This window comes from Coregonus lavaretus (genome assembly GCF_964263955.1).
Source record: "Coregonus lavaretus genome assembly, chromosome: 6".
NCBI classification, from domain to species: Eukaryota; Metazoa; Chordata; class Actinopteri; order Salmoniformes; family Salmonidae; genus Coregonus; species Coregonus lavaretus.
This window is the reverse complement of record NC_139993.1, coordinates 65,389,863-65,412,345: the sequence shown is the minus strand read 5'-3', so window position 1 is coordinate 65,412,345 and position 22,483 is coordinate 65,389,863. Positions and strand designations below refer to the sequence as shown.

Below are 22,483 nucleotides of genomic sequence, written 5' to 3'. Positions count from 1 at the left end.
ATGTAGATTTGATTGTGTGTTTTGGATCATTGTCTTGCTGCATGACCCAGCTGCGCTTCAGCTTCAGCTCACAGACGGATGGTCTGACATTCTCCTGTAGAATTCTCTAATACAGAGCAGAATTCATGGTTCCTTCTATTAAGGCAAGTCGTCCAGGTCCTGAGGCAGCAAAGCATCCCCAAACCATCACCACGCTTGACCTTTGGTATGATGTTCTTACTGTGGAATGCAGTGGACATAAAAGACTAAATTCACCAGGATTTTTTTTATTTAGGAAATCTGTTTCCAAGAATTCCACTTATAAATAGATAGGCATATGTCATCGCATCCCAATGTTATGAAGGTTTGAATTGATTCTGTTTTTTGAAATACTATATCTGTTTGGGATTATTGCAGTGTAGAAATAATTAATTCCGCCCCCCCGACCGTCCACTCAAGGAAAAATCAGCCACCGGCTGAATGTAGCTGGGGGGCCCTACCTTGTGTACATATAGTCTCTCTCTCTCTCTCTCTCTCTCTCTCTCTCTCTGTGAAAAGTAGTGCACTACATAGGGAATAGGGTGCCATTTGGGACACAGCCAATGACCGTAGAGGGAGAAGCTCCCGTTGAAAAGACTGGTGAATGATTATAGAGGTAAAGCTCCTGGAAGAACGGGATCAATCATCCAGTGAAAGGACCTGGTGAAATGTGGATGTTTCTGTCTGTTTGTACATCAAGTTAAGTAATTCAGTTAGAGAATGGTAAATCAGAGCTGTACATGAGAGTCACGGAGGGTAATGTGAAAACTTTATTAACTCTGTGATGGCAGGAACAATTTGGCATGGTAATTGTGTATGAAATTACAGTAGACTATTCCTTAGCGCTTAGGGTAATCCAAATGATGGAGAACTACATACGTTTCAATTTCAGACTGACGGTAGTTGAACATGGCAAGTTAGAAAACAAACCAACAAATAACCTCTAAACCACATTTGAAATTAGGGTAAAAACTATTCCTTCCAGGTTGTGAACTATTAAATAGAAAATACACAATACTACTTCAAATCTGTAAATAGGACAAAAAAAATGTGAACAAAGCATTCAAAAACAAAAACTAATCAAGTACAAATGTACATTTAAAAATGTTTAAAACCCGATGTATACAAAAAATATACAATATTACTGCAAATCTTTAACTCGGCCACAACTGTAAACTATGATTAAGTAATCAAGTAGTAATGTACGTTCAAAAGCACATAGCACATAGCCAAATCCTAGTTTAAAACCCAATGTTTCCCCGTGCCAGGCAGTACCCCAGTTTGTTCTGGTTGCCAATAAAGGACATGAGACCCACGTAGGCATCGATGAGCAGAGGCTGGTTCAGCACCAGGACCCCGTTGGCCTTCCCAGGGACAGGATTCTTTAGGTGGGCCTTCTGGGCTGCCTCCGTCAGCTGCTCACGGAAGCACTGGATCTGAGAAAGGGAAGGAGCGAGAGATAGCGGAAGAGTGGGAGTGAGAGAGGGAGGAAGAGGGAGGGAGAGAGAGGGAGAAGAAGAGAGAGGGAGGAAGAGAGGAGGGAGAGAGAGAGGAAGAGGGAGGGAGAGAGGAGGGAGAGAGAGAGGAAGAGGGAGGGAGAGAGGGAGGGAGAGAGGAGGGAGAGAGAGGAAGAGAGGGAGGAAGAGAGTAGAGAGAGGGATGAGGGAGAGAGGAGAGAGAGGATGGAGAGGGAGATGAAGAGAGGGAGAGAGGAAGAGAGGGAGGGAGGGAGAGAGAGAGGAAGATAGGGAGAGAGAGAGGAAGAGAGGGAGAGAGAGGAAGAGGAAGAGAGAGAGGAAGAGGGAGGGAGGAGAGAGAGAGGAGGGAGAGAGAGAGTAAGAGGGAGGGAGAGAGAGAGAGGAAGAGGGAGGGAGAGAGGGAGGAAGAGATGAGGGAGAGAGGCCGGCATACATTAGGGTGTGTGTTGTCGTTTGAGAAAGGGAGGGAGGGAGAGAAGGAGGGAAGACTCTACCATGTCTGGAGGAAGGAGGGAGGGAGAGAAGGAGGACAGACTCTACCATGTCTGGAGGAAGGAGGGAGGGAGAGAAGGAGGGACCCAGGCCACGTTAGATTAGACAACCCTAATGACTGGTTACATGATCTGGGAGGACACCTACATCAGATTCCTCACCTGCACTGTGGCCACAGCCCAAATGGCACCCTTTTCTCTTTATAGTGCTGGTCTAAAGTAGTGCACTAAATAGGGAACAGGTTGCCATTTGGGATGCAGCCTGTGACTGAACTATGGGCCAGGGGTCCAGCCAGGTTCAACGAGAGGTGGGCCTGGAGGGGCCCCTGGAAGAGAGGTGGGCCTGGAGGGTCCCCTGTAAGATAAGTGGGCCTGGAGGGGCCCTTGGATGAGAGGTGGGCCTGGAGGGGCCCTTGGATGAGAGGTGGGCCTGGAGGGGCCCCTTCAAAGTGAGGTGGGCCTGGAGGGGCCCCTTGGAAGAGAGGTGGGCCTGGAGGGGCCCCTTGGAAGAGAGGTGGGCCTGGAGGGGCCCCTGGAAGAGAGGTGGGTCTGGAGGGGCCCTTGGAAGACAGGTGGGCCTGGAGGGGCCCTTTGGAAGAGAGGAGGGCCTTGGAAGAGAGGTTGGCCTGGAGGGCCCCTGGAAGAGAGGTGGGCCTAGAGGGGCCCCTGGAAGAGAGGTAGGCCTATAGGGGTCCCTTGGAAGAGAGGTGGGCCTGGAGGGGCCCCTGGAAGAGAGGTGGGCATTGGAAGAGAGGTTGGCCTGGAGGGGCCCATTCTTTGCAACTCTGCCTAGGTCAGCATCCCGGAGTCACCTCTTCACTGTTGGGGCGGCAGGTGGCTTAGTGGTTAAGAGCGTTGTGCCAGTAACCGAAAGGTTGCTGGTTCTAATCCCCGAGCCGACTAGGTGAAAAATCTGTCGTTGTGCCCTTGAGCAAGGTCCTTAACCCTAATTACTCCTGTAAGTCGCTCTGGATAAGAGCATCTGCTAAATGACTGAAATGTAAAAATGATGTTGTGACTGGTTTTGCGGGTACTATTTAATGAAGCTGCCAGTTAAGGACCTGTGAGGCGTCTGTTTCTCAAACTAGACACTAATGTACTTGTCCTCTTCCTCAGTTGTGCACCGGGGCCTCGCACTCCTCTTTCTATTCTGGTTAGAGCCAGTTTGCGCTGTTCTGTGAAGGGAGTAGTACACAGCGTTGTACGAGATCTTCAGTTTCTTGGGAATAGGGAATTTCTCGCAACAAGAATAGACTGACGAGTTTCAAAAGAAAGTTTGATGCTCCAGATACTCAATTAGTCTCAAGAAGGCCCGTTTTATTGCTTCTTTAATCAGCCCAATAGTTTTCAGCTGTGCTAACATAATTGCGAAAGGGTTTTCTAATGATCAATTAGCCTTTTAAAATGATAAACTTGGATTAGCAAACACAACGTGCCATTGGAACACAGGACTGATGGTTGCTGATGATGGGCCTCTGTACGCCTATGTAGATATTCCATTAAAAATCTGCTGTTTCCAGCTACAATAGCCCATTTACAACATTAACAATGTCTACACTGTATTTCTGATTTGATGTTATTTTAATAGACAAAAAAATTGCTTTTCTTTAGAAAACAAGGACATTTCTAAGTGACCCCAAACTTTTGAACGGTAGTGTACATCTACCCTACAACAGAGATATACCCCTCTCTACCCTAGTGTAGGGTGGTAGGTGTAGGGTGGTAGGGTGGTAGGTGTAGGGTGGTAGGGTGGTAGGATGGTAGGGCCTGGAGGGGCCCCTGGAAGAGAGGTGGGCCTGGAGGGGCCCCTTCAAAGAGAGGTGGGCCTGGAGGGGATGGTAGGGTGGTAGGATGGTCGGGTGGTAGGGTGGTAGGGTGGTAGGATGGTAGGGTGGTAGGATGGTAGGGCTTAGGGTGGTAGGATAGTAGGGTGGTAGGATGGTAGGGTGTAGGATGGTAGGATGGTAGGGCGTAGGGTGGTAGGATGGTAGGGTGGTAGGGTGGTAGGATGGTAGGGTGGTAGGATGGTAGGGCGGTAGGATGGTAGGGTGGTAGGATGGTAGGATGGTAGGGTGGTAGGGCGTAGGGTGGTAGGATGGTAGGGCGGTAGGATGGTCAGTTGGTAGGGTGGTAGGGCGTAGGGTGGTAGGGCGTAGGGTGGTAGGATGGTAGGATGGTAGGGTGGTAGGATGGTAGAATGGTAGGGTGGTAGGGTGGTAGGATGGTAGGATGGTAGGGTGGTAGGATGGTAGAATGGTAGGGTGGTAGGATGGTAGGGTGGTAGGATGGTAGGATGGTAGGATGGTACACATCACAAAACTCACCTCACAGAGAGCAGTGAACCTGTGGTCTATGTTCCTGACAGGGTGATAGGTAAAGGTGCTGAATGGGTAGTCTGTAGCGAACGGGTTCCATCTAGACGAGAACGAGGGTTCCCTTAGCCGGTCCCAGAACACACGCACACCCTCTCCTTCTCTCCTGAAAACATACACAACAACAACATCAACAGAACCATTCAACACAAAAGATCAGCTAACAGTGAACTGCACATGTATACTGTATGTAACCTCCTACTTTTGAGCAACAACAGCATTCTAAATAAGTTTCCTTCTCTTCTCAGGAATACACAGGAAGCTGGGTCTCATCATGCGCCTACTACTGAACATTACTATCACGTTGAAACGTTACAGCAGTTTCTCAGCCTTCCTGCCTGGATGGACAGTCTTCCTGCCTGGATGGACAGTCTTCCTGCCTGGATGGACAGTCTTCCTGCCTGGCCCGTATGAATGTGACAGACTAGGATACTATCTGAATGGACAGTCTTCCTGCCTGGCCCGTATGGATGTGACAGACTAGGATCCTATATGAATGGACAGTCTTCCTGCCTGGCCCGTATGAATGTGACAGACTAGGATACTATCTGAATGGACAGTCTTCCTGCCTGGCCCGTATGGATGTGACAGACTAGGTTCCTATCTGAAAGGACAGTCTTCCTGCCTGGCCCGTATGGATGTGACAGACTAGGGTACCAAGGTCATATTGCAACCTAACTGCTGTTGTTCCATACATTCACAACCCTTTGACTTACACAGTATTTTTATAATATATATACAATGAGTTTACCAAACATTAGGAACACCTTCCTATTATTGAGTTGCACCCCCTTTGGCCCTCAGAACAGCCTCAATTTGTCGGGACATCGACTCTACAAGGAAATGTTGACGCCAGTGCTTCCCACAGTTGTGTCAAGTTGGCTGGATGTCTTTTGGGTGGTGGACTATTCTTGATAAACAATCCATGTCTCAATTGTCTCAAGGCTTAAAAATCCTTCTTTAAGCTGTCTCCTCCCATTAATCTACACTGACTGAAGAGACGTAAGTGGCAGGGTCTCCAGACAATCACGGATTACAAAGGGAAAACCAGCCACGTCGCTGACACCGACGTCTTGCTCTCAGACAAGCTAAACACCTTCTTCACCCGCTTTGAGGATAACACAGTGCCACTGCCGCGGGCTGCTCCCGAGGACTGTGGGCTCTCATTCTCCATGGCCGACGTGAGTAAGACATTTAAGCATGTTAACCCTCGCAAGGCTGCCGGCCCAGACATCATCCCTAGCCGCGTCCTCAGAAAATGCGCAGACCAGCTGGCTGGTGTGTTTATGGACATATTCAACCTCTCCCTATCCCAGTGTGCTGTCCCCACATGCTTCAAGATGGCCACCATTGTTCCAGTACCCAAGAAAGCAAAGGTAACTGAACTAAATGACTATCGCCCCGTAGCACTCACCTCTGTCATCATGAAGTGCTTTGAGAGACTAGTTAAGGATCATATCACCTCTACCTTACCTGTTACCCTAGACCCACTTCAATTTGCTTACCGCCCCAATAGATCCACAGACGATGCAATCGCCATCACACTGCACACTGCCCTATCCCATCTGGACAAGAGGAATACCTATGTAAGAATGCTGTTCATTGACTATAGCTCAGCATTCAACACCATAGTACCCTCCATGCTCATCATTAAGCTCTGGGCCCTGGGTCTGAACCCCGCCCTGTGCAACTGGGTCCTGGACTTCCTGACGGGCCGCCCCCAGGTGGTGAAGGTAGGAAACAACACCTCCACTACGCTGATCCTCAACACTGGGGCCCCACAAGGGTGCGTGCTCAGCCCCCTCCTGTACTCCCTGTTCACCCATGACTGCGTGGCCAAGCACGCCTCCAACTCAATCATCAAGTTCGCAGGCGACACAACAGTGGTAGGCCTGATTCCCAACAACGACGAGACAGCCTACAGGGAGGAGGTGAGGGCCCTGCCGGAGTGGTATCAGGAAAATAACCTCTCCCTCAACGTCAGCAAAACTAAGGAGCTGATGGTGGACTTCAGAAGGCATCAGAGGGAGCACGCCCCCATCCACATCGACGGGACCGCAGTGGAGAAGGTGAAAAGCTTCAAGTTCCTTGGCGTACACATCACTGACAATCTGAAATGGTCCACCCACACAGACAGTGTGGTGAAGGCGGCGCAACAGAGCCTCTTCAACCTCAGGAGGCTGAAGAAATTCAGCTTGGCCCTTAAGACCCTCACAAACCTTTACAGATGCACCATTGAGAGCATCCTGTCGGGCTGTATCACCGCCTGGTACGGCAACTGCACCGTCCACAACCACAGGGCTCTCCAGAGGGTGGTGCGGTCAGCCCAACGATTCACCGGGGGCACACTGCCTGCCCTTCAGGACATCTACAGCACCCGGTGTCACAGGAAGGACAAGCAGATCATCAAGGACCTCAGCCACCCGAGCCACGGCCTGATCCCCCCTGCTATAATCCAGAAGGCGAGGGCAGTACAGGTGCATCAAAGCTGGGACAGAGTGACTGAAAAACAGCTTCTATCTCAAGGCCAAAAGACTGTTAAATAGCCATCACTAGCCGGCCTCCACCCAGTACCCTGCCCTGAACTTTAGTCACTGTCACTAGCTGGCTACCACCCAGTTACTCATCCCTGCACCTTAGAGGCTGCTGCCCTACGTACATAGACATGGAATCACTGGCCACTTTAATAATGGAACACTGGCCACTTTAATAATGGAATCACTGGCCACTTTAATAATGGAACACTGGCCACTTTAATAATGGAACACTGGCCACTTTAATAATGGAATCACTGGTCACTTTAATAATGTTTACATACTGATTTACTCCTTTTATATGTATATATACTGTATTCTAGTCAAGTCCATCCTTTATAGCTATTGCTGTATATATACATTGAGGGAAAAAAGTATTTGATCCCCTGATGATTTTGTACGTTTGCCCACTGACAAAGAAATGATCAGTCTATAATTTGAATGGTAGGTTTATTTGAACAGTGAGAGACAGAATAACAACAAAAAAATCCAGAAAAAATGCATGTCAAAAATGTTATAAATTGATTTGCATTTTTATCAAGCATCAGGATAGATAATGATAAGGTATTTGAGGTAGATATGTACATGAAGGCAGGGTAAAGTGACTAGGCATCAGGATAGATAATAATAAGGTATTTGAGGTAGATATGTACATGAAGGCAGGGTAAAGTGACTAGGCGTCAGGATAGATAATAATAAGGTATTTGAGGTAGATATGTACATGAAGGCAGGGTAAAGTGACTAGGCGTCAGGATAGATAATAATAAGGTATTTGAGGTAGATATGTACATGAAGGCAGGGTAAAGTGACTAGGCATCAGGATAGATCATAATAAGGTATTTGAGGTAGATATGTACATGAAGGCAGGGTAAAGTGACTAGGCATCAGGATAGATAATAATAAGGTATTTGAGGTAGATATGTACATGAAGGCAGGGTAAAGTGACTAGGCATCAGGATAGATAATAATAAGGTATTTGAGGTAGATATGTACATGAAGGCAGGGTAAAGTGACTAGGCATCAGGATAGATCATAATAAGGTATTTGAGGTAGATATGTACATGAAGGCAGGGTAAAGTGACTAGGCATCAGGATAGATAATAATAAGGTATTTGAGGTAGATATGTACATGAAGGCAGGGTAAAGTGACTAGGCATCAGGATAGATAATAATAAGGTATTTCAGGTAGATATGTACATGAAGGCAGGGTAAAGTGACTAGGCATCAGGATAGATAATAATAAGGTATTTCAGGTAGATATGTACATGAAGGCAGGGTAAAGTGACTAGGCATCAGGATAGATCATAATAAGGTATTTCAGGTAGATATGTACATGAAGGCAGGGTAAAGTGACTAGGCATCAGGATAGACCATAATAAAGGAGCAGCAGCAGATGATGAGTGTTCAAATGTGTGTTTGATGTGTGTGAATGTCAAGAGTAGTGCACTATATAGGGAATAGGGTGAGATTTGGGACACGACCCAAATGTTCTGCTGGGAGAAAAGGAGGGTACAAAGACCCAAAGACCCAAAGCCTTGGCTCATAGACAACTGATTATATTTCGCCAAAAGAGATGAGGGTGGAGGAGAGGGGATAAGGTTTGTATACCCTTCCCTTTGTGTGAGCGTGGAGCTATTGCCCTGGAATAAATGGAGATATAAAGAGTCTGAAGAGGCAGAATTCCTCAGGTAAGCACCAAGGTGGAGGGACCAGCCCAGACAGGCACAACAGGGCTGGGCTCTCTAACTCTCTAACCTGCCGGAGGCCTTGGAAGTCTTCACTGTGTTGGTAATACACCCCAACTAACACACTGCTAAGGGGTTGGACTTTCAGTGATCGCCCCAGGAGCTGTACGTAGCGATCCCTTTTAACGCAAGTCACTTCAAATGTAGACATACACACCCACACATTTACATTTTACATTTTTTAGTCATTTAGCAGACGCTCTTATCCAGAGCGACTTACAGTTAGTGAGTGCATACATTATTTTTTTACTTTTCATTCTGCCCCCCGTGGGAATCAAACCCACAACCCTGCCGTTGCAAACGCCATGCTCTACCAACTGAGCTACATCCCTGCCAGCCATTCCCTCCCCTACCCTGGACGACGCTGGGCCAATTGTGCGCCGCCCCATGGGTCTCCCGGTCGCGGCCGGCTACGACAGTGCCTTAGACCACTGCGCCACTCGGGAGATTACACAAGTTTCAAGTTTTATTAGCTGTATATACGGGAAACACATGGTATACATCGTCCAACAAAATGCTTACTGCAGGTTCCTTCTTGACAATGCAACAACAATAAGAAAAATAAATAATTATATATATATAAGAATACAAACAAGGTAAATTGAATAAACATTTTAGCATCAGGAAGGGGCAATTAGTATAATACAGGAAGGGGCAATTAGTATAATACAGGAAGGGGCAATTAGTATAATACAGGAAGGGGTAATTAGTATAATACAGGAAGGGGCAATTAGTATAATACAGGAAGGGGCAATTAGTATAATACAGGAAGGGGCAATTAGTATAATACAGGAAGGGGCAATTAGTATAATACAGGAAGGGGCAATTAGTATAATACAGGAAGGGGCAATTAGTATAATACAGGAAGGGGCAATTAGTATAATACAGGAAGGGGCAATTAGTATAATACAGGAAGGTACAATTTATAGTCCAATATTTATACATGTTTTGGGAAAGGGGGGATTGGGGGCAATTGTTTACATTGTGCAACATTTAGCAATCATAATAAGAGTCTGGTTGCAGCAGTTGTGATGCGTGAATGTACGTGTGTGTATGTCTGTGCGTGTGTGTGTGTGTGTGTGTGAGTGAGGGAGTGCATGTGTGATAAGGTGCGGAGAATCAGAGCAGGTGGTCAGTCCAGTCTGAAGGCTTGTAGATAGAAACTGTCTCTGAGCCTGTTGGTATCAGACCTCATGCTCCGATACCATCTGCCTCACGGTAAGGGAGTGAACAGCTCGTGGCTGGGGTGTCTGGGGTCCTTGATGATGCTGCAGGCCTTCCTCAGGCACCGTTTCAAGTAGATGTCCTGGATGGGTGGGAGCACGGTCCTAGTGATGTACTGGGCCGTCTTCACCCACCTGTTGGAGGGCCTTGCTGTCGTGGATGGAGCATTTCCCGTACCAGGCCGTGATGCAACCGGTCAGGACGCTCTCGATGGTGCAGCGGTAGTATTAGGCCTACTACTGTTGTGTCGTCAGCAAACTTGATGACGTAGTTGGTGTCGTGCAAAGCCACGCAGTCGTGGGTGAACAGGGAGTCCAGCAGAGGACTGAGGACACACCCCTGGGGGGCCCCCGTGTTAAGAGTCAGTGAGGAGGAGGTGGTGTTGTCTATCCTCACAGCCTGTGGTCTGCCCCTCAGGAAGTCCAGGATCCAGTTGCAGAGGGTGGAGTCCAGACCCAGGGCTCTGAGCTTGGTGTTGAGCTCGGAGGGAACAATAGTGTTGAATGAAGAGTCAATCTGTACACCCTCCTACTGACCTTCAAGGAGAGACCCCCCCCCCCCAACACCACTCCACACAACCCTAGACACACAAACACACACTGCCTGTATTCTTAGTTAAGCTGATGGGCAAGCGACTAGAAATTCCTGAGTCACCCTGCAGCACTCTGGAAGGAAGGTAAGTCAACAAACTACATGCATATCAGGACTAGTTCAGCTGTCATGGCTGTGTCTCACATTGTCTCTCAGCCAACACACAAATCCCCTGATTACTAAATACAGCCTCAGTCTCTCTCTCTCTCTCATATCCATCCATCCATCCATCCATCCATCCATCCATGTACCCAGCCCAGCCAACCAACCAACCTCCAGGAGAGAGGGAGAGAGAGAGGGAGAGAGAAAGGTGTGGCCCAGTGTAACCAGCAGCACTGTAAAGGAGTCTGCATACTAGGTTGGGTTTGCTCCTAGCAGAACTGGGCGAGGTGAAGCAGTGTAACAGAGTACCATTCTAGGTTGGGTTTGCTCCTAGCAGAACTGGGCGAGGTGAAGCAGTGTAACAGAGTACCATACTAGGTTGGGTTTGCTCCTAGCGGAACTCGGTGAGGTGAAGCAGTGTAACAGAGTACCATACTAGGTTGGGTTTGCTCCTAGCGGAACTCGGTGAGGTGAAGCAGTGTAACAGAGTACCATACTAGGTTGGGTTTGCTCCTAGCGGAACTCGGTGAGGTGAAGCAGTGTAACAGAGTACCATACTAGGTTGGGTTTGCTCCTAGCGGAACTCGGTGAGGTGAAGTGAACGTCTGCGCCTCGCATACTCCCTTAAAAGACCTCGCTTGAAAAATTGAGAAAAAAAAAAGCGGCATTAGTATACAGTCAACTTACCCCTATACAAATCTACCTCCATCACTCCAGTATCCCTCCATATTGTTAATATGGTACTGGAACTGACCCTGTATATAGTCCCCTTACCCCTATACAAATCTACCTCCATCACTCCAGTATCCCTCCATATTGTTAATATGGTACTGGAACTGACCCTGTATATAGTCCCCTTACCCCTATACATATCTACCTCCATCACTCCAGTATCCCTGCACATTGTTAATATGGTATTGGAACTGACCCTGTATATAGTCCCCTTACCCCTATACAAATCTACCTCCATCACTCCAGTATCCCTGCACATTGTTAATATGGTATTGGAACTGACCCTGTATATAGTCCCCTTACCCCTATACAAATCTACCTCCATCACTCCAGTATCCCTGCACATTGTTAATATGGTACTGGAACTGACCCTGTATATAGTCCCCTTACCCCTATACATATCTACCTCCATCACTCCAGTATCCCTGCACATTGTTAATATGGTACTGGAACTGACCCTGTATATAGTCCCCTTACCCCTATACAAATCTACCTCCATCACTCCAGTATCCCTCCATATTGTTAATATGGTACTGGAACTGACCCTGTATATAGTCCCCTTACCCCTATACAAATCTACCTCCATCACTCCAGTATCCCTGCACATTGTTAATATGGTATTGGAACTGACCCTGTATATAGTCCCCTTACCCCTATACATATCTACCTCCATCACTCCAGTATCCCTGTCCCCTTACCCCTATACATATCTACCTCCATCACTCCAGTATCCCTGCACATTGTTAATATGGTATTGGAACTGACCCTGTATATAGTCACCTGAACCCTATACATATCTACCTCCATCACTCCAGTCTCCCTGCACATTGTTAATATGGTATTGGAACTGACCCTGTATATAGTCCCCTTACCCCTATACATATCTACCTCCATCACTCCAGTATCCCTGCACATTGTTAATATGGTATTGGAACTGACCCTGTATATAGTCCCCTTACCCCTATACATATCTACCTCCATCACTCCAGTATCCCTGCACATTGTTAATATGGTACTGGAACTGACCCTGTATATAGTCACCTGACCCCTATACATATCTACCTCCATCACTCCAGTATCCCTGCACATTGTTAATATGGTATGGAACTGACCCTGTATATAGTCACCTGACCCCTATACATATCTACCTCCATCACTCCAGTATCCCTGTCCCCTGACCCCTATACATATCTACCTCCATCACTCCAGTATCCCTGTCCCCTGACCCCTATACATATCTACCTCCATCACTCCAGTATCCCTGTCCCCTGACCCCTATACATATCTACCTCCATCACTCCAGTATCCCTGCACATTGTTAATATGGTATGGAACTGACCCTGTATATAGTCACCTGACCCCTATACAAATCTACCTCCATCACTCCAGTATCCCTGTCCCCTTACCCCTATACATATCTACCTCCATCACTCCGGTATCCCTGTCCCCTGACCCCTATACATATCTACCTCCATCACTCCAGTATCCCTCCATATTGTTAATATGGTACTGGAACTGACCCTGTATATAGTTACCTTACCCCTATACATATCTACCTCCATCACTCCAGTATCCCTCCATATTGTTAATATGGTACTGGAACTGACCCTGTATATAGTCCCCTTACCCCTATACATATCTACCTCCATCACTCCAGTATCCCTGCACATTGTTAATATGGTATTGGAACTGACCCTGTATATAGTCCCCTTACCCCTATATAAATCTACCTCCATCACTCCAGTATCCCTGCACATTGTTAATATGGTATTGGAACTGACCCTGTATATAGTCCCCTTACCCCTATACATATCTACCTCTATCACTCCAGTATCCCTGCACATTGTTAATATGGTATTGGAACTGACCCTGTATATAGTCCCCTTACCCCTATACAAATCTACCTCCATCACTCCAGTATCCCTGCACATTGTTAATATGGTATTGGAACTGACCCTGTATATAGTCCCCTTACCCCTATACATATCTACCTCCATCACTCCAGTATCCCTGCACATTGTTAATATGGTATTGGAACTGACCCTGTATATAGTCCCCTTACCCCTATACATATCTACCTCCATCACTCCAGTATCCCTGCACATTGTTAATATGGTACTGGAACTGACCCTGTATATAGTCACCTGACCCCTATACATATCTACCTCCATCACTCCAGTATCCCTGCACATTGTTAATATGGTATGGAACTGACCCTGTATATAGTCACCTGACCCCTATACATATCTACCTCCATCACTCCAGTATCCCTGTCCCCTGACCCCTATACATATCTACCTCCATCACTCCAGTATCCCTGTCCCCTTACCCCTATACATATCTACCTCCATCACTCCGGTATCCCTGTCCCCTGACCCCTATACATATCTACCTCCATCACTCCAGTATCCCTGTCCCCTGACCCCTATACATATCTACCTCCATCACTCCAGTATCCCTCCATATTGTTAATATGGTACTGGAACTGACCCTGTATATAGTCCCCTTACCCCTATACATATCTACCTCCATCACTCCAGTATCCCTGCACATTGTTAATATGGTATTGGAACTGACCCTGTATATAGTCCCCTTACCCCTATATAAATCTACCTCCATCACTCCAGTATCCCTGCACATTGTTAATATGGTATTGGAACTGACCCTGTATATAGTCCCCTTACCCCTATACAAATCTACCTCCATCACTCCAGTATCCCTGCACATTGTTAATATGGTACTGGAACTGACCCTGTATATAGTCCCCTTACCCCTATACAAATCTACCTCCATCACTCCAGTATCCCTGCACATTGTTAATATGGTACTGGAACTGACCCTGTATATAGTCCCCTTACCCCTATATAAATCTACCTCCATCACTCCAGTATCCCTGCACATTGTTAATATGGTATTGGAACTGACCCTGTATATAGTCCCCTTACCCCTATACAAATCTACCTCCATCACTCCAGTATCCCTGCACATTGTTAATATGGTATTGGAACTGACCCTGTATATAGTCCCCTTACCCCTATACATATCTACCTCCATCACTCCAGTATCCCTGCACATTGTTAATATGGTATTGGAACTGACCCTGTATATAGTCCCCTTACCCCTATACAAATCTACCTCCATCACTCCAGTATCCCTGCACATTGTTAATATGGTATTGGAACTGACCCTGTATATAGTCCCCTTACCCCTATACATATCTACCTCCATCACTCCAGTATCCCTGCACATTGTTAATATGGTATTGGAACTGACCCTGTATATAGTCACCTTACCCCTATACATATCTACCTCCATCACTCCAGCATCCCTGCACATTGTTAATATGGTATTGGAACTGACCCTGTATATAGTCCCCTTACCCCTATACATATCTACCTCCATCACTCCAGTATCCCTGCACATTGTTAATATGGTATTGGAACTGACCCTGTATATAGTCCCCTTACCCCTATACATATCTACCTCCATCACTCCAGTATCCCTGCACATTGTTAATATGGTACTGGAACTGACCCTGTATATAGTCACCTGACCCCTATACATATCTACCTCCATCACTCCAGTATCCCTGCACATTGTTAATATGGTATGGAACTGACCCTGTATATAGTCACCTGACCCCTATACATATCTACCTCCATCACTCCAGTATCCCTGTCCCCTGACCCCTATACATATCTACCTCCATCACTCCAGTATCCCTGTCCCCTTACCCCTATACATATCTACCTCCATCACTCCGGTATCCCTGTCCCCTGACCCCTATACATATCTACCTCCATCACTCCAGTATCCCTGTCCCCTGACCCCTATACATATCTACCTCCATCACTCCAGTATCCCTCCATATTGTTAATATGGTACTGGAACTGACCCTGTATATAGTCCCCTTACCCCTATACATATCTACCTCCATCACTCCAGTATCCCTGCACATTGTTAATATGGTATTGGAACTGACCCTGTATATAGTCCCCTTACCCCTATATAAATCTACCTCCATCACTCCAGTATCCCTGCACATTGTTAATATGGTATTGGAACTGACCCTGTATATAGTCCCCTTACCCCTATACAAATCTACCTCCATCACTCCAGTATCCCTGCACATTGTTAATATGGTACTGGAACTGACCCTGTATATAGTCCCCTTACCCCTATACAAATCTACCTCCATCACTCCAGTATCCCTGCACATTGTTAATATGGTACTGGAACTGACCCTGTATATAGTCCCCTTACCCCTATACATATCTACCTCCATCACTCCAGTATCCCTGCACATTGTTAATATGGTATTGGAACTGACCCTGTATATAGTCACCTGAACCCTATACATATCTACCTCCATCACTCCAGTATCCCTGCACATTGTTAATATGGTACTGGAACTGACCCTGTATATAGTCCCCTGACCCCTATACATATCTACCTCCATCACTCCAGTCTCCCTGCACATTGTTAATATGGTATTGGAACTGACCCTGTATATAGTCCCCTTACCCCTATACATATCTACCTCCATCACTCCAGTATCCCTGCACATTGTTAATATGGTATTGGAACTGACCCTGTATATAGTCACCTTACCCCTATACATATCTACCTCTATCACTCCAGTATCCCTGCACATTGTTAATATGGTACTGGAACTGACCCTGTATATAGTCACCTGACCCCTATACATATCTACCTCCATCACTCCAGTATCCCTGCACATTGTTAATATGGTATGGAACTGACCCTGTATATAGTCACCTTACCCCTATACATATCTACCTCCATCACTCCAGTATCCCTGTCTCCTTACCCCTATACATATCTACCTCCATCACTCCAGTATCCCTGTCACCTTACCCCTATACATATCTATCTCCATCACTCCAGTATCCCTGTCCCCTGACCCCTATACATATCTACCTCCATCACTCCAGTATCCCTGTCCCCTGACCCCTATACATATCTACCTCCATCACTCCAGTATCCCTGTCCCCTGACCCCTATACATATCTACCTCCATCACTCCAGTATCCCTGCACATTGTTAATATGGTATGGAACTGACCCTGTATATAGTCACCTGACCCCTATACAAATCTACCTCCATCACTCCAGTATCCCTGTCCCCTTACCCCTATACATATCTACCTCCATCACTCCGGTATCCCTGTCCCCTGACCCCTATACATATCTACCTCCATCACTCCAGTATCCCTGTCCCCTGACCCCTATACATATCTACCTCCATCACTCCAGTATCCCTCCATATTGTTAATATGGTACTGGAACTGACCCTGTATATAGTCCCCTTACCCCTATACATATCTACCTCCATCACTCCAGTATCCCTGCACATTGTTAATATGGTATTGGAACTGACCCTGTATATAGTCACCTGAACCCTATACATATCTACCTCCATCACTCCAGTATCCCTCCATATTGTTAATATGGTACTGGAACTGACCCTGTATATAGTCCCCTTACCCCTATACATATCTACCTCCATCACTCCAGTATCCCTGCACATTGTTAATATGATATTGGAACTGACCCTGTATATAGTCCCCTTACCCCTATATAAATCTACCTCCATCACTCCAGTATCCCTGCACATTGTTAATATGGTATTGGAACTGACCCTGTATATAGTCCCCTTACCCCTATACAAATCTACCTCCATCACTCCAGTATCCCTGCACATTGTTAATATGGTACTGGAACTGACCCTGTATATAGTCACCTTACCCCTATACAAATCTACCTCCATCACTCCAGTATCCCTGCACATTGTTAATATGGTACTGGAACTGACCCTGTATATAGTATATAGTTCTTTTTTGTATTACATTGATATTAATTACTGCATTGTTGGGTTTAGAGCTTGCAAGAGAGGCATTTCACTGTACTTGCGCACGTGACATTGAAACTTGAAACTTTTCTCGTGAGAAAACAGCATATGTGACATCGATATTAGTCAGAAACATTTAAAAAAAAGTGTAAGCAGGTTAATTCTGGTCATAAAGTCAGCATCTTCCTAAACGGAGTTGTGAGATTTGAGTACAAGTGTTTTTCAGGACCTACCTGAGGGTTGGGTTTTTGATTTGCCCACTACCACAGGTTGAAACACTGTGGTGATTAATCTCTATCCAATAACACAGACAGTGAGGCAGACCTGCCCCCGCAGCTCACACTTTGTTTACATAAGACAATGCGACGCACATTTTTTTAAACTTGAGAAATACCTTAGCTAGATGTCAAAGTGTGTGACTAAAAGCTTCTCTGCAAAAATATCAACATTAATTACAGACTTCTTGACTATTTTGAGGAAGTGATACCTGCTTTATTCCTATGGTGTCTGGGACAAACATCAGTAACTGCCACACCGAACCACACCCCCAAGACCGGAATCTTGTTTTTTCAAAAGAAAAACAAATCGGTGCATTCAGTCGCTCTTTAAGAGGCAACTTCAGTATGTCCTAGAGCGCCCTCTGCTGTTTAATCTCATTAGTTGCTACTGGTTCCAGCAGGTATAGTGAGGAAGCAGGTACAGTGAGGCCTACTTTCAAATATAGAAACAGAAATACACTCAATGAAGTACAACCAAATCCACCAGTGAGTGGGATATCTATCTATCGATCTATCTATCTGTCTATCTGTCTATCTGTCTGTCTTTAGATGCATGGCTTTGATTTTCTCTGTACCAAAAAGCTAGTAATACTAGAAATTGCATGAGCAAATTGACCAATCCATGGTTTAGGAAAGGTAAGGGTGTGTCTATTTGAAGGTGGGATCTCAGCAGGGTATCACTTATTCCCAGACAGACACTGTTTACAGCCACCTCTCTCTTTCTCTCTCTCTCTCTCTCTCAATTTCAAATGTCATATTATGTATATATACAGTGTTATAACGACGTGCAAATAGTTAAAGTACAAAAGGGAAAATAAATAAACATAAATATGGGTTGTATTTACAATGGTGTTTGTTCTTCACTGGTTGCCCTTTTCTTTTGGCAACAGGTCACACATCTTGCAGCTGTGATTGCACACTGTGGTTTTTCACCCAGTAGATATGGGAGTTTATCAAAATTGGATTTGTTTTCCAAATCTTTAAAACATATATATATATATATATATATATTTTTTTTTTTGGGGGGGGGGGGTAGTTCAGCTTTAATATTGCAGATAGATTGTAACTTCCATCAATGTCATTGTCTGCATCACTTCCAATCCCCCATATGTTTATTTTTCCTCGCAAATACATATATATATATATATATATATATATATATATATATATATATATATATATACACACATACACACATATAAACACATATCCTTAAAAAAATATATTTCCCTTTATTACTTTCCAACCCCACCACCCCTTCCCCAATTGGCGTAAACTAGTGAACAACAACGCTTAGGCCTCTACTTCCAGTTTATACATACTATATACATTTTATGGACACAGTCAATTTTACAATAATTATATTTTGTTTGTTTTTACTCCTGAACTTCCTCTACCCTCAACATCGCCGATCATTTTCATGATGTCCATCCGGTTTGCTTCTGTATGCCATATCTTTCTAACTGTGCTCTTTCACAAAAGCTCTCAACCTATAACCTATATACTTATTATGGACACAGTATGCTTTACATTAGTTATCTTGTTGTTATTAGTTGTTGTTAGTTGTTATTAGTCCCATCCTTCAGCTCCATTCAACACCTCCCATCTATCTCTTAACACCATCCATATTGGATTTCTATTTGCCATATATTTTTCAACTGTACTGTGAGGCAGGGGAGTCAGGGAGGGGGGAGAGAAAGGGGGAGGGATCTTAATGGTTGCCAGACCCTCAGGGGTATTGCGTAATGGGTATTGCATCACGTCTGCCCCCCTAGAGAAGACCTGGAGTGTTTTACCTGGCTGGTTCTTGTCACGATCGTCTGAAGAAGCGGACCAATACGCAGCGCGTGGAGTGAACATGATGACTTTATTTAATAACGCAACCACGAAAAACAACAAATGACGATAGTGAAGTCCTCTGTAACACTGACAGAAACATGGAACAAAAACCCACAAAACCAAGGAGAAACCACACAGATTAAATATGGCTCCCAATCAGAGATAACGAGCCGACAGCTGACACTCGTTACCTCCGATTGGGAGTCATATGACTAATCAAGCACAATACCAAACATAGAAATCAACAACCTAGACACCCCAACATAGAAATACACCCAAACAAATGAAAATGAACAACCCTGGCTCAAATATCAAAGTCCATGGAGCCAGAGTGTCACAGTACCCCCCCCTAAAGGTGCGAACTCCGGGCGCACCAACATAAGGACTAGGGGAGGGTCTGGGTGGGCGTCTGTCCACGGTGGCGGCTCTGGCCCCGGTCGTGATCCCCACCCCACCACAGTCACAACCTGCTTCAGTAGCCTCCTCCCAATGACCACCCTCCAACTAACCCCACCTGGACTAAGGGGCAACACCGGACTAAGGGGCAGCACCGGACTAAGGGGCAGCACCGGGATAAGGGGCAGCACCGGGATAAGGGGCAGCACCGGGCTAAGGGGCAGCACCGGACTAAGGGGCAGCACCGGGCTAAGGGACAGTACCTGACTGAATGGCGGATCCTGGCTGGCTGGCTCTGGCGGATCCTGGCTGGCTGGCGGATCCGGGCTGGACGGCTCTGGCGGATCCTGGCTGGACGGCTCTGGCGGATCCTGGCTGGACGGCTCTGGCGGATCCTGGCTGGACGGCTCATGGCTGGCTGACGGATCTGGCTGCTCATGGCTGGCTGACGGATCTGGCTGCTCATGGCTGGCTGACGGATCTGGCTGTTCATGGCTGGCTGACGGATCTGGCTGCTCATGGCTGGCGGAAGGCTCTGGCTGATCCTGTCTGGCGGAAGGCTCTGGCTGATCCTGTCTGGCGGAAGGCTCTGGCTGATCCTGTCTGGCGGAAGGCTCTGGCTGCTCATGGCTGGCGGAAGGCTCTGGCTGATCCCGTCTGGCGGACGGCTCTGGCTGATCCTGTCTGGCGGAAGGCTCTGGCTGATCCTGTCTGGCGGAAGGCTCTGGCTGATCCTGTCTGGCGGAAGGCTCTGGCTGATCCTGTCTGGCGGAAGGCTCTGGCTGCTCCTGTCTGGCGGAGAGCTCTAGCGGCTCCGGTCTGGCGGACGGCTCTGAAGGCTCATGGCAGACGGGCGGCTTTGCAGGCTCAGTACAGACGGGCAGTTCCTGCGGCGCTTGGCAGACGGACAGTTCAGACGGCGTTGGGCAGACGGGCAGTTCAGACGGCGTTGGGCAGACGGACAGTTCAGGCCCCGTTGGGCAGACGGGCAGTTCAGACGGCGTTGGGCAGACGGACAGTTCAGGCCCCGTTGGGCAGACGGCAGACTCTGGCTGTCTGAGGCGCATCGTAGGCCTGGTGCGTGGTGCCGGAACAGGAGGTACCGGGCTGAGGACACGCATCTCAGGGCTAGTGCGGGGAGAAGCAACAGGGCATGCTGGACCCTGGGGACGCACCGTAGGCCTGATGCGTGGTGCCGGAAATGGAGGTACCGGGCTGAGGACACGCATCTCAGGGCTAGTGCGGGGAGAAGCAACAGGGCATGCTGGACCCTGGGGACGCACCGTAGGCCTGATGCGTGCTGCCGGAACTGGAGGTACCGGGCTGAGGACACGCATCTCAGGGCTAGTGCGGAGAGAAGCAACAGGGCATGCTGGACCCTGGGGACGCACCGTAGGCCTGATGCGTGGTGCCGGAACTGGAGGTACCGGGCTGAGGACACGCATCTCAGGGCTAGTGCGGGGAGAAGCAACAGGGCATGCTGGACCCTGGGGACGCACCGTAGGCCTGATGCGTGGTGCCGGAACTGGAGGTACCGGGCTGAGGACACGCATCTCAGGGCTAGTGCGGAGAGAAGCAACAGGGCATGCTGGACCCTGGGGACGCACCGTAGGCCTGATGCGTGGTGCCGGAACTGGAGGTACCGGGCTGAGGACACGCATCTCAGGGCTAGTGCGGGAAGCAGGAACAGGACGCACAGGACTCGGGGAACACACAGGAGGCTTAGTGCGTGGTGTAGGCACTGGTGGTACTGGACTGGAGACAGGAGGTGGTGCCGGAAATACCGGACCGTGCAGGCGTACTGGCTCCCTTGAGCACTGAGCCTGACCAACCTTACCTGGTTGTATGCTCCCCGTCGCCTGACCAGTACAGGGAGGTGGAATAACCTGCACCGGGCTATGTAGGCGAACCGGGGACACCATGCGTAAGGCTGGTGCCATGTAAGCCGGCCCGAGGAGACGCACTGGTGACCGGATGCGTGGGGCCGGCCTCATGACATCTGGCTCAATGCTCAGTCTAGCCCGGCCGATACGTGGAGCCGGAATGTACCGAACCGGGCTATGCCTGCGTACAGGAGACACCATGCGCTCTACTGCGTAACACGGTGTCTGCCCGTACTCTCGCTCTCCACGGTCAGTCCAGGGAGTAGGCGCAGGTCTCCTACCTGACTTCGCCACACTCCCTTCTAGCCCCCCCTCAAGAAATTTTTGGGTAGTACTCTCGGGCTTCCAGCCTTGCCTCCGTGCTGCCTCCTCATATCGCCGCCTCTCGGCTTTAGCTGCCTCCCGCTCTTTACGAGGACGGTGATATTCTCCCGGTTGATCCCAAGGCCCCTCACCATCCAGAATCTCCTCCCATGTCCATGAATCCTTTATGGGAGTCCATAAATCCTGTGTAGGTAGGTCCTGTTGCCGCTTGACACGCTGCTTGGTCTTTTTGTGGTGGGTCTTTCTGTCACGATCGTCTGAAGAAGCGGACCAATACGCAGCGCGTGGAGTGAACATGATGACTTTATTTAATAAAGCAACCACGAAAAACAACAAATGACGATAGTGAAGTCCTCTGTAACACTGACAGAAACATGGAACAAAAACCCACAACCCCAAGGTGAAAACACACAGTATAAATATGGCTCCCAATCAGAGATAACGAGCCGACAGCTGACACTCGTTACCTCCGATTGGGAGTCATATGACTAATCAAGCACAATACCAAACATAGAAATCAACAACCTAGACACCCCAACATAGAAATACACCCAAACAAATGAAAATGAACAACCCTGGCTCAAATATCAAAGTCCATGGAGCCA

General features: G+C 47.5%; 1 protein-coding gene across 1 annotated transcript in view; it reads right to left on the bottom strand.

The window, feature by feature from the left end:
• Nucleotides 1-770: 770 nt before the first annotated feature.
• LOC311131655 (tumor protein p63-regulated gene 1-like protein) overlaps nucleotides 771-22,483 on the bottom strand; it is a 48,529-nt gene continuing 26,816 nt past the window's right edge. The window contains exons 5-6 of the mRNA XM_084164763.1: nucleotides 4,312-4,465; nucleotides 771-1,454 (exon numbers count right to left, since the gene is read on the bottom strand). Of these exons, the coding sequence (XP_084020889.1) occupies nucleotides 1,260-1,454; nucleotides 4,312-4,465 (349 nt within the window). The 3' untranslated portion in view covers nucleotides 771-1,259. The remainder of the gene's footprint in view (nucleotides 1,455-4,311; nucleotides 4,466-22,483) is intronic.